Source organism: Nasonia vitripennis, chromosome 5 (genome assembly GCF_009193385.2).
Source record: "Nasonia vitripennis strain AsymCx chromosome 5, Nvit_psr_1.1, whole genome shotgun sequence".
Taxonomy (NCBI): domain Eukaryota; kingdom Metazoa; phylum Arthropoda; class Insecta; order Hymenoptera; family Pteromalidae; genus Nasonia; species Nasonia vitripennis.
The window spans coordinates 24877968-24890392 of NC_045761.1; the positions used below are offsets into that span (position 1 = coordinate 24877968).

Sequence of the window (12425 nt, forward strand, 5' to 3'; positions counted from 1 at the left end):
ATATATATTTGTGATTAGAAATATTTTTTTACTTAATTTTGATTTTATTGACAGATAAGAATAAAGAAGCAGAAGAAAAGGACAAATCGAAAGAAAATGAAAAGGTTGAAGACAGGTAAAAACATTTTTTTAAAGGAATACCTACAAAAATATAAATATTAATACCCTAGTACTAATTTCTAAAATATTAAAAACTATTATTTATAAGTTAATTTTGGTGGTTAAACATCATTGTTGAACAAATTTTTTTATGTATAATCAATTTTTGAGTTTATGCAAATTTAGTCAAATAACTCAATGTTTAAGTCCACATACATAAAAAAGCGAGATTCACTGTTTAGCAGTATAGTAAGAAAGAATTGTTTGTTGAGAATTTGTGAAGAGAATATTTTTATAAAAAAATCTGAATTTTGGTAGATCTAAGGGGAGTGTTAGCTGGCAGGACTCCGCCGCCAATATTCCAACTGACACTACTCCCCTGCAGGATTCCAGGTATGCAAATATAATTCTATTGATTTAAATATCAAAAAAAGTTTGACGTCCTCTTTTTAAACAGCGATCGATTAATTACCTAGTTAGTGTATTCAGAGTGATTTTAAGATTTGATATTAATTTAGTCAAATATTTTTTACTTTGATAATCAATATTAAATCTTAAAATTATTTATGCCGTAAGTTAAAATCATAAAAATTACATTTTTCATATTTGACAAGTTAACATAATGTGTTCCCTCTTCTAAGTCATATTATTATTGATGGGAAGTAGTATTCTTTGGGTTTGAAAACAATTATTACACCCCATTTATTACATACTGTACCTAACCCAGAGTATAAGTATCATAAAAAAGTATGCTGTGCAGAACAAGAGATACATTTACACTACTTTATTTACAAGTTTGATAAACCATCAAGTATGTTTTATTTAATTCTAACCATTTGTATACATTTTTTGTTTGGTTAGAATTAAATCATTTTTACTAGATAGTTTACTGAGCAAAAAAAGTGTATTACGACGCAACACAAAAAATCTTGTTCTGAAAGTCCCCTGTCCACTCTAAATTACTTAAAGATTTAAACCAAAGTTCTTCAAGAACATTTGGCTTTAAGTTAATTATTTAAAAATATATAAAAATGTACTTTTATGATTTGACTGTTTTGTAGGTAGAGACCTAATCGATTGTTTCTGATTTAGGAATTCGAATTTTCGGATTGCATTTAATTTATTGTGCTATTAATAAATCATGCATAAGCCTGAGATCGAAATTTGTTTGCCCTGTATCAGTTAACCTCATCGATTTATATCATATTTGAATAAGAATGTATTCTAATTGTCGTATTATTACTATACAAGAAAGTATGCAACAGTACATTTTTGTAAAATGCCCCAAAATAATTAGACAGACAGCTTGAATCATAAGAATAAGTTATTATACCCGTAAATATTGATTAGACATGTTTTTTAAATTCGAAAAAATCCATCCCGAATATTTAAAAAAATATAACCCAAAAATATCACTAACTGGTATTATTATTGAATTCTAATTCTGTGCAAAGTATATCAGAATTTAGATATTTATTAAAGGTATATTAAAAATATTATATTTTCACTTCCTACAAAAACCGCCAATCAAACCCCACAAAGACCAGAACTAAAATATCTGTAACGATGATATTTGATTGAAGATGGTTTATTTTCATTTTGAAGATTTGTATTTTTTGCAGATGAATGTCATTGTATAAAGAATAACCTAAATTAGTGTTGAAAAAGAAAATTTAATTATTTCCAATTTAGTTAAAATTTGTTATTATTTTCAATGATTATATCGACTGTCCTAACACAATGCAGCACGTCTTCAATTATAGTTTTTTTACATAATCTCCCTTTTACTGTTTTTCGTAGTAATTCTTATACAATAGACCTTTTGATTCATTAGTTTAAAAGTACTTTATCTACAAAAAAATAATAAATTCAATCAAATGGTTCAAAATTTAACTTTTTCAGAAAATGCTTATTTAATTAAATAATGTAAATGAAGCTATTTGTAGAAAATAAGTATTTTACAGTTCAAGCAATCTTCTTATTATATTCTACAAATAGATTATTTATTTATTTAAAAAAAAAAAAACAAAGAATCCCAACACCAGTCTTTAATAAAAGAGAAATTATTCCTTTAATCAAATTTTATATATCTTTGCAAATAATTATCAGTTTTCAAAATGGGTAATGATTTTAAAGTATGTATAATTCACCCTTATGAATTTATTATAAGCCCTTCTGTATAGATGCACAAGAATCAACATAAAGTTTTTCTAAATTAGTACAATAGTTCTAATTGTATTAAATTTTAATACGAGTAGTCCTAGTACCTGCTAATTACATTACATGCAATATAATAATGAAACTGTAGAGGAATAAGACTTTTTAATGCATATCACATAATTAATTTATGATTCTAAATTTTCATAATAAAATTTACTTTTATATTTGGAGGAATTATATTTTGTGACTAATGTTTTTAAAGCGTTTACAGCTTAAAATTTATTTACATTAACATTTGAATTTACGCAGAGGTATTTATAGAAATATTATTTTTGTAGCCTTCCAGAAATCAAGCAAAATGTTTTGGATATTGCACCAAAAATTATGGAACTACCAAAAACGCCAAACCTCACAATGGTTGATGATCTTCTTTGTTCTCCCAGTCGGTTAACAAGGCCACCCAAGATTGCCATAATTCTCAGAGGTCCACCAGGAAGTGGGAAATCCTTTGTAGCTAAGTTAATCAAGGTAATAATTAGTTTCTGCAATGCAGTTGCACTTTAACTATAAAATAATTTTTACTTTAATATACTTACAATATATTTTTAATTTCATTTCTTCAGGATAAGGAGGTCGCTCAGGGAGGTTCTGCACCAAGGATACTGAGCATCGATGACTACTTCCTCGTTGAAAAAGATTCAGCTCCAGGCGATGATAAGGCAGATGTAAGTTTATTAACCTATGTTTTTTTTTAATTGTTGTGAATTTAAACATTATAAACTAATGTAATTGATAACTTTTTAAGGAAATGGAATACAAATACGAAGAAGCGATGGAACCAGAATATTTCAACCATTTAGTCAAAGCATTTAAGAAAAATGTCACTGATGGCTTTTTCAACTTTATTATATTAGATAGTATTAATGAGAAAATCTCAGACTATGAAGAAATGTGGAGTTTTGCCAAAACGAAAGGCTTCAAAGTTTACGTGTGCGAAATGGAAATGGATGTGCAAATATGCTTGAAAAGAAATATTCATAAGCGCTCGGAAGATGAAATTAACAGGATAGTAGACTATTTTGAACCATCTCCAAGCCATCACCACAAACTAGATGTCACGTCTCTACTGCAAGAGCAAGCTATTGAAGATGTAATACATACTCATTTTTACTTAATTTCTTGCTACATCATAGTTGTTGAAAGATATAATAAAAAATAATTAAATTTTAGGTTGAAATGGAAGATGTTCAAGAGGCCCCAAAGGAAGATGTCAAAGAAAAAGAAAAAGAGAAAGAAGGTGAACCAGCTAATGATGACAGTCAAGACAGTCAGGAAGATACAGAGAAAACGGTAATATTTTTATATTTTGATAATGTTATTGTAAATACTGAAATTTATAACATAAACGTTAATTTAACTATATTAATTTGTAGGGAGTTAGTAAATGGGAAAAAATGGAAGCAGAGGACAAGTTAGGTAAAACCATTGCATGATATACAATGAATTTAGGTAACATGTCAATACTAATAGTATTCCATTAACTTTGTTTTATAGATCGACTCGACGGTCTGAAACGAAAGCACGAAAATAAACCTCAAACTATGGAAGATTTTCTGCAGGTACCTGACTATTATAACGTGGAAGATGGTTCTGGAAAGAAACACGTAAGATTATCTAAATTACTTTTTCAAATTTGTTTAGTCTCCTAAAAACGAAATAGGAGCATATCATTTGTTTTTATTAAAAATATTAAATTGCATATATTAAAAGAATCCTGTTTTTCTTGATATCAAATAACTTTTTTCTTAAAATTGCAATAATACTAAATGTTTTATTCTGATAGCAATTAAGAATACAGCCAGAATTTAAGTTTCACAGTTTTTAACTTATCATTACATTTCAATAATTTGCACATTTCGAATTTCTTCACAGGTCAGATGGGCCGATCTAGAGGAACGAAAACAACAGGAGAAAATGCGTGCAGTTGGATTTGTTGTTGGTCACACAAACTGGAACCGAATGATGGATCCAACCTACGGAGGCAGCGCACTCACACGCACAAAGTATATATGACCCAGGTTTAAATCCAATTTTAACCAAAGGCGATCTAATAATCGGTGAAGAGAGAAGGATTGATAGATTTTTATGAACGAAATAATGATATCTTTCACTCTTTCTCTCTGGCAACACATTCGTCATTGTTTGCTTAAGCACTTAACAGTGATGCAAATTTACTGAGAAAATCAGTTGATTAAAACTTACTTTAAGAACAAAACTGTACATTTTAACCGCTAACGAATAAGTTTCTACCGTGGATTTACATGAAATTGTCTTTGAATCCTCGGTAATCGTGATAGATGTAATCTAAAAAGGAGAACAGAAATTTTTTATAGGGCAGTCATAATGAATTGCTATAGTCATTGTGTATTATGACCTCAAGTAGACTAGGAGAACCTTAAGCTACAATAATGTATATCTCCCCTTAATAGAACGTGTGTATTTTGCTCTATTTTTCATTCCCAATTTTTCAATCTCCTTTTACTTCTATTCTTTTTGTATATACAAATATTTTCAACGTGAAAAGAAAGTAAAAATCTACGTAAAAAAGAAAAATTCGTACCTACGTAATTATGCCGGTGACATCGTTTGCATCCCTACGTTTTACAAATTTTTCCTCATCATTTTTAGCAGTGGACCGACGAGATATCTATGCGCGATTTTCAAATTAACAAAAACTAGTTGTTATTCATACTTAATGCTAAGAATCATAGCATATAATACCAATACATTTGTAAAAATAATTTTGATTGCTGATGCAGAAATAAAACTATGCACCGATATCAAGTTGTTTGATAGTAGTGTGTAATGAATCCAAACATTTTGGTTTTGCTGTTTTCTTCATTGCGGCCGTAGAAACCTGTGTATGTTCTCCTTTTTGCAGCTGTAATCGGAAGGACATTGATCTTTCAAACCATGGTCAATAGCTTTCCGAAATTCCGTCATCGTTTGTTCATATGAATCACCAATTGGTATGGATCTGAAAAAGGAATAAAGAAAATGACAGTATATCAACGTATAATGAACTATACTATGAAGTTTTCGTTTGTTAATGTGAAACTTTTTTGCATCAAACATTTTTCGATTGGTTCAAACCAGCTAGTGCAGACATCAGAGGTTCTACACTGTCAATGCTTCGAAAGGATATCCAGATTTTAATGCAAAGGTAATTCGTAAAAAATGAAAGGATTATTTACGCGATTTCTAATATCCATCACAGCGACTTCAAGATTCATATATAGTTGATTTTAATAATAGTGATAGTGTGGTGATAAGAATGTATTAAAAACATACCGAGGAAGTAGATTTATTGTCTGAAAAACTATCTCCGCAGCTCCAAGATATTCCTTTGCTGTATGTGGAACTTCGCATGCTGCTTGATATAAGCAGTTGTCTCCCATCAAATATCCGAGAGCAAGTGCAGTTTCTCCTTCAGAAAGGATATTATCTGAAATCAATGTATACAAATGATTTAGAGGGTAAATCATACATCTTTCGTAATGATTTATTTGTTTACAATCATATAGATAAGTATACATTATATCGTTTATTAAGTAAATATAAAAAAGTTTTTTCGTAACGTATTTTTTTGATATTCTAAAATTGGTTATGTTAATATTACAGGTATCAGCAATTTACTTTCTACCACATCTCCTCGTCCTTTGAAGGCGTGATTACCGATATAACCAGCACCATATACCACTGCTTTTAAGACCAGGAGTAGTAGAAGATTAGACAGGTTTAAGTTGAGAACCTATAAAATGTAATCATAAAAACTTGTAACTTAGTCTTTTAGTTTGTGTTTGTATAGTTTTGTCACCGTAAACTCAAATATAGAAGTATGAATTGTTTGATATTTTATATCCGTGATTATTTTATTGTTTTTGAAAATACTTATATGTAGTTATGTATACCTCAAGATCTTGAATTTAAATGCAAGGAACTCAATTTTATAAATTTCTCTTTAAATTGATGTTTTATGACCAATAAGTTGTGAGTAATTTGTTTTTAACAGTATGTATGTTAGATCTATTAATACCTGACTGGAACTGGAGGATCTTCGAAAAAGTTCATGCGCAATATCCGACAACATTGAGGTAGACTGTTTCGTTTTCGGTAAATCGTCTTCAAAATATAAGATGTTACCACTTCTTCTTAACGCAAGAGAGTTGCAAATTATAGCAAAAAATAGTATTGCAAGAAATTTCAACTTCATCATCATCAGATTTACTTTATGATCTTAAGTGTTTATACTGTACAGATATGTTATTTATGTAAATGTATTGCAATAAAAGTGCTAATGAAAATCTTATGGTTAGTTCTTGTTTTCGCTTCGAACTTTATCAAAAAACTGAACGGTCCGTGTTAGGTTTGCGACTTTTTTTATAATAAAGGCGAGACTACACGCACTATTGACAAAGCGTAACGTGATTTCTTTCGTTGGGAAGATGCGCGACGATTCGCGTAATGATTTGCATCAGGGCTTGAATCATTTTCCGAGAGGCTGCTCCTTTAAATGAGAAGGGAAAGCTACCACATCATTGTTTCTTTTATGTTTGAACTAAAACTTTTACTTGCGTATTTACTCGTAGCAAACTTTGCACGCACTTACGAGAGTAATGATCATTTCCCATGAAGTTTCACTCTCAACGGATCAAAATAATGGTCTTTGAGTGTGTTAAAAATATATTTTTAACTTGTTAACAAATATCAATATTCCCGTTAGTATGAGTACAACTTTCAAACAAAAGCAAATTTAATTTAATTACAATTTTTAAAGGTAAAATTTGTTTTTTTATGGTGAAATTTCGATAAAATTCAAACAGTTTTCTTTTATTCGAGCCAGTTGTATACTATATGCATAAATGTACGAAATTTGCTATCCGTATTTTTGCTAAAGTTGCTTTAATCTGTTTATTTATTTATTTTTGTTTAATACCACTAACGGCTAATGTACTGACTGTCGAATCTCTGATAAACACGCGTCCTGAAGCCCATACTAAGTTAAATCGAAAATTTACATAAGTATACACTACTTTCACGTCTGAAAATATTAGTTTTTTCTAGATTCACTTGAGATCTTAAAGGAACAATACTAATGACAGTCATTTGCAAACTACGGGTCGAAACTTCCCTTTTACAAAGTAACGAAATTTCGCTGAATTCAATACCTTAGCTTTGTTGTTTTTTGTATACATTTGAAAAGCAGTCGATTTAGAAAGTGTTCATAGGATGACAATACCCATTTTTAATGCATTGCAATTGATTTTTGCGTCCTAAGCTATCTTACTGGCCTATAATTGACACTAAACTTGTGCTAATCGAATTATTTACGTAATAGTACTTATTTTAAAAATATGTACATACAATCTAAAAATGTACTCGTACGACTCTGTTATTATTTTTATTATTGATTTTACTTATTTTATCAGGATTATAGATATCGACTTTTTATCGATATATCTATTGCTTAGGATTCATTTTAATGCACAATTAGCGGTCTGTGCTTGAAATTTGCGATTAACTTTATATATACTTTGATTAATAATATTACAATTGATTTGTAATAAGTGGTGAAGAGAAAACCTTTTTATTGGGTCTACATATCTTCAGAATTTGGTATCGACTTGTCAAATATACTAATGTATACATTTGTCATTCTTATCTCAATTTTCTTTCTAAAATCGTTTTAGGCGTAACTGGACTGTGCAATCATGGAGATACAACCAACGTATATAGTCATAGCAATAAATTCAAAGGCGCATCGTTCACAATATATAGATATTGTATAGACATGATACTATGTTGAATCTCATATTCTCAGAAGCTCAAGTTTACAACATAAAAGGTGAGTACTTTAGAAGAGATGAATTTTTTGTCCATTCGAAAGTCGGTAGATATATCACTGGCTAAATACATATTGCATATTACGAATAGTATTTTGAGTTTGCTTTTCATTCTTTGAGAGTAAACTAGTAGTTTTACTCTAAAGTTATAAAAGCAAAATTCCTATTCTTTTGTATCTACAGATGATGATTTATCTAATCTAATAGTATATTCCCCTAGGAAATAAAGTAGGCTAGGCATTTCATAAGTTGTTGCCCGAGCGAAGCGAGGCACAGCCTACCTTGTTACCTATAGTACAAGATTTTTTTTAACACACCTATCAAAAATTTAGTACTCTATCGCTTCCGAGAAGGGTAAAAAGAGCTAAATATTTATTTTTTAACTTGATTCTAGTTCCCAGCAGCATCGCGCGCTGTTTGTGACCGAGGCGCGGTGGGGGCTTGGGACTAAAATGGGAGGGGAGGTGGTCAGGGGATAAAGTAGCCCTGTTTTCCCGACTTACAGAATTTAAACTTTGATTCTAAATGTTCATTATTTTACAAAGTTGATTTGTTGCTTGCACAGCCATCAAAGACACGGCCAAACCTGTAGCTTCGTAAACCTGCCACTGCACACCCGTTGCGGTCAGGCGGCAGAATCTATCCATAGTATTTTTAAGAATAAATATAAAAAACTACTGAACTGAAGATAAACTTGTAGCTGATAAGCAGCATATTCCTTATTATAAACAGTTAAAACCTTGCGAAAGATGTGGCATCCTGTGTGTATCTTTGACATGTCATTTGAATTATGATACGCAGCTACCTAATTTGAATGCCATGTTGAGAAGACGTACTTATTGGCATGTTTTACACGAGTTTTTACTTTCTTGTATTATAACAAAGGAGGACTACTAAGAATTTCTTCAAGTACGTAGTGTTTTTATGTTCATCATTGAAAGGACTATGAATCTGAAAGTTCTATCTACAACCGTCCCTTAACTACTTTGAATCGTTTTTAAGACAATCTAAGCTTTTTGACACGCCTGCCTGGTGTGCTATACCTATATTGAGCGAATAGATCGCACACTGCATTACATGTTCGCAACTTTCTTTGCAAATCAAGTGATGAAACATACATTTTTTCAATAAGATACACTCTGCATAGCTTTGTTACAAGCATATGCAGGGCGCATGCTACTTAAAATTTATAAAAATATCGACAAGCCGGATTGTGATATGCCCAAAACACATGAATAACCCAGACAAAACTTTTCTGCGGTTCAATTTTTATTTTTGGCAATTTTTATAACCAGTTTTTTAATTAAACAATCGTTGGTTTGCTAGTGTTATACTATAGCGATCATCTCGAATTGAAGCTTAGAGGCTAACTTCAGAGCGTCGTCAAAACATTTCATTGGTTAGTATCACATAAATGTACCAATTGTTAAAATCATACTGTATTTTCAATCATCAGTGCAAGTTGCACACAGGGTCTCACATTCGCTCTAGTGCTTATCAATAAAAAAAATATGTTACCAAACAATTAACATGCTATAACTGCTTTTATATCTTAACGAAATATTTCTTTCATAAATAGCAACAGTTAATATTAAGATTATTCTATTAAAAAGAAATATTTCTATTTTGTTTCTAAATTTAGCTATGAATTTAGAAAACTCAAATAGCACAATTAGAACTACTTATATATGCTACATTGAAATACTTAAAAGTATTGCTTACGATCTATCTGCAAACTGACATTTGCAGTCTTAATATTATATCTTACACAACTAAACTTATGCTAATTTTAAGTTTAATTTAAGCTAATCCAACTTAAATATCTAATTCTTATCTAAAATAATTTTAAAGTGCTGTCTTATTGTAACAGTGCAGTACATCTAGTTTAAGACGTACTTATTTTCTTATTTTATCTTAAAAGTAATTAGTAGCTATAGTACATCCATTTTAAGACGTACTTATTTACTTATTTGAACTTAAATTTAATTGGTGTGCTCTGTGGTCATTCTTCGAATCATAACATTCAATCACGTGCTATCAGATTTAAATGAAAATGTCCACTATACTATAAAATAGTACAGTAATACTTTAATATTGCTTATATAGTTATATCCTTTAATTATTACTGCTTTGTTAAAATGGATTTTATTAACCTGAGGCTCTGAAGTTAATCCCTAAGCTTAAATCTAAGACTAATTGTCGTTTATAAATGAACATATAAATAGTATCTTTTTTAACATTCATTATAACTATTACTCTACGTTGCCCATAAACTAGAATCTAATACGATCGTTTTGAAGATTTTTCATTTTCCTTTTGAAATTTGTGATGATTTCAGTAGACATCCAATAAGTTGTAGATATTTTATGTGTCCTTTCATAGTATCTCAGATGTCATTTTCCATTCGCGTCGCTTTTTTCATTGCAATCAAAGAGAAAACTTCGTATCTGTGTAGGTACCTAAAAAATGCATCAGTATAAGTATCATACATTTTTTTAATTTAATACAATTAGGGGAAAAAGAGTTGGCTAGTCCAAAGCAGTGCCAGATAGTTGCCATCCAAGCAGTAGGATAGTGTGCAGGAAATATGGGTTGGAAATTTTTTCTTAATATTAATTATTGAAACGGTCATGTGCCCAAAAATTTATTTTATACAACATAACGCTTGATTCATGAGCTTGACATTGCGGGAAATATTGGAATATTCTGTCTTTTCCTGTATAGTAATCTTCTTCGGTAGGGGGATTTCCAACCTGTTGCTGAAGTCATCGTACTAACGCATTTCCGTGCCCTCTTCTGATAATACGTAAGGCTCGAATAACAAGCCGTTCCATGTCTTGTGTAGGCTTATAGTCAATGATTACTTATCATTAGGCAAAAAAGACCGTTATTTTTAGTTAATTGCTTATAAATAATACATTAAATGTATAATTGCCAGTGAAATAAGTGCTTAGCTATATTAACTATATCATAATGTTTTATTGTGTAATTTTTTTATTAATATAAGCTTTATACTCTGCAAAAATAGAAGTTTCTTAATTAACGACGCTCTATGATTCTCTTATAGTCAACAAAACGGATAGATAACCCGCTGATCTCTTAAGTACCTGTTAAATTAGAAATGAGACTATAGAGCAAACGTAAAGCTAACGTGATAATAATAGCGTTTCATTGCGGAATCGTTATGAATGGCAAAGGCACAAAAAATCCACCCTCCACTAAGTTCTTTAACCTTCTTTTCTACATTTTTAAAAAACATAAGGCTGTTAATTATATTAATTTTAATAAATATTCTGTAGTGACCATGTGCTTTTCCGGGATTAAAGTGATGATATTACGTAAAAGTTCCTTAGAACTATTAATAATATATATAAAGAACCTCTTTTTGCATTTTATGCCATACAAAATTGATGATGAATGCTCCCATGAATTCTCATTATTCGCAGTTCTATATTATTAATTCCATACTGCTTTGATAGTATATCATCAACTTTTACTTTTATAGTCTATGCGCTTTTCCAGATAGCCATGGATAACAATTTGTCATTTTTTTATCTTTAATCAAACTGTTTACTTTTAGATTTTTTGTAATTTTTATAAGGAAACCATATACTGAGCCTCTCTCTCTCTCTCTTAATAATAGACGATTTACGCGCGTACAGTCTCTTACTTACAGAGCCATAGCTCGAAGACAACTGCAAAGACGCAACCCTCGAAGACCTTGCAAACCCACGCATGTCCGTTAACTTGACCTTTCATCTCGAGTTCATGAGATGTCGATGACTCTCCATCGTCATCAATATGATGATCTGAAGCCACAACAAACCGTCGTCAAGGCCGTGTCGCGCCGACTCGCCGACGTGTTCGTCCGCGCGACCAATCACATGCTTTCGATAAGTGGTGGGGGTTGGTGAGGGAAATCATACCAGTGGTGGGGTTTGCGAGCAAGAGGGGAGGACACGAATGTCGCGAAATGAAACTTTGTTGCACTGTAAGAAAATAGCTTTTCCTGGGGGTGCATATTAAATTAACGAGAAAACGAGACGAAGCTCGCTCGTGCTCGATCTTGCATAACCGATGAGATCGTCCACTTATGGGTCATTACGAGCTCATTTGCTATTCTACGAGCGCATCGCTCAGCGCTGTTGCTGCGGTCAGGGGTGCATTACTGATTAGCGCATGCGCTATTCAAATGAGCTGTGGATTTCGCGAGGTGAGCATCGCGAGGAGCCGCTGCGCGCTCGCGGTCTCGCCAAAAGAACT

At 31.2% G+C, this 12425-nt stretch overlaps 2 protein-coding genes across 3 annotated transcripts in view; one reads left to right on the plus strand and one right to left on the minus strand.

Moving 5' to 3' along the window:
- LOC100122795 overlaps positions 1-12425 on the plus strand; it is a 28384-nt gene that overhangs the window by 11974 nt on the left and 3985 nt on the right. For both annotated transcript variants that reach the window (XM_016985910.3, XM_031931145.2), the window contains 10 exons: positions 55-115; positions 418-492; positions 2598-2787; positions 2883-2984; positions 3065-3409; positions 3490-3609; positions 3693-3735; positions 3814-3923; positions 4192-4322; positions 8010-8164. In XM_016985910.3, the coding sequence (XP_016841399.2) occupies positions 55-115; positions 418-492; positions 2598-2787; positions 2883-2984; positions 3065-3409; positions 3490-3609; positions 3693-3735; positions 3814-3923; positions 4192-4322; positions 8010-8055 (1223 nt within the window). In that variant the 3' untranslated portion in view covers positions 8056-8164. The remainder of the gene's footprint in view (positions 1-54; positions 116-417; positions 493-2597; positions 2788-2882; positions 2985-3064; positions 3410-3489; positions 3610-3692; positions 3736-3813; positions 3924-4191; positions 4323-8009; positions 8165-12425) is intronic.
- LOC100678423 lies at positions 4783-7066 on the minus strand. Its single transcript, XM_003426478.5, has 4 exons — positions 6356-7066; positions 5956-6070; positions 5611-5764; positions 4783-5296 (listed from the first exon to the last, which is right to left on the minus strand). The coding sequence occupies exons 1-4, from the start codon at positions 6536-6538 to the stop codon at positions 5158-5160; spliced, it is 591 nt and encodes a 196-aa protein (XP_003426526.2). The 5' UTR covers positions 6539-7066; the 3' UTR covers positions 4783-5157.

Excerpts from the sequence above, each read along its gene's own strand:
- LOC100678423 (XM_003426478.5), bottom strand. The coding sequence starts at position 6,538 with ATGATGATGAAGTTGAAATTTCTTGCAATACTATTTTTTGCTATAATT. Across the intron at positions 6,071-6,355 it reads GATCCTCCAGTTCCAGTCAG|GTTCTCAACTTAAACCTGTC; the intron begins GTATTAATAGAT and ends TACATTTTATAG. Across the intron at positions 5,297-5,610 it reads ACAATAAATCTACTTCCTCG|ATCCATACCAATTGGTGATT; the intron begins GTATGTTTTTAA and ends TTCCTTTTTCAG.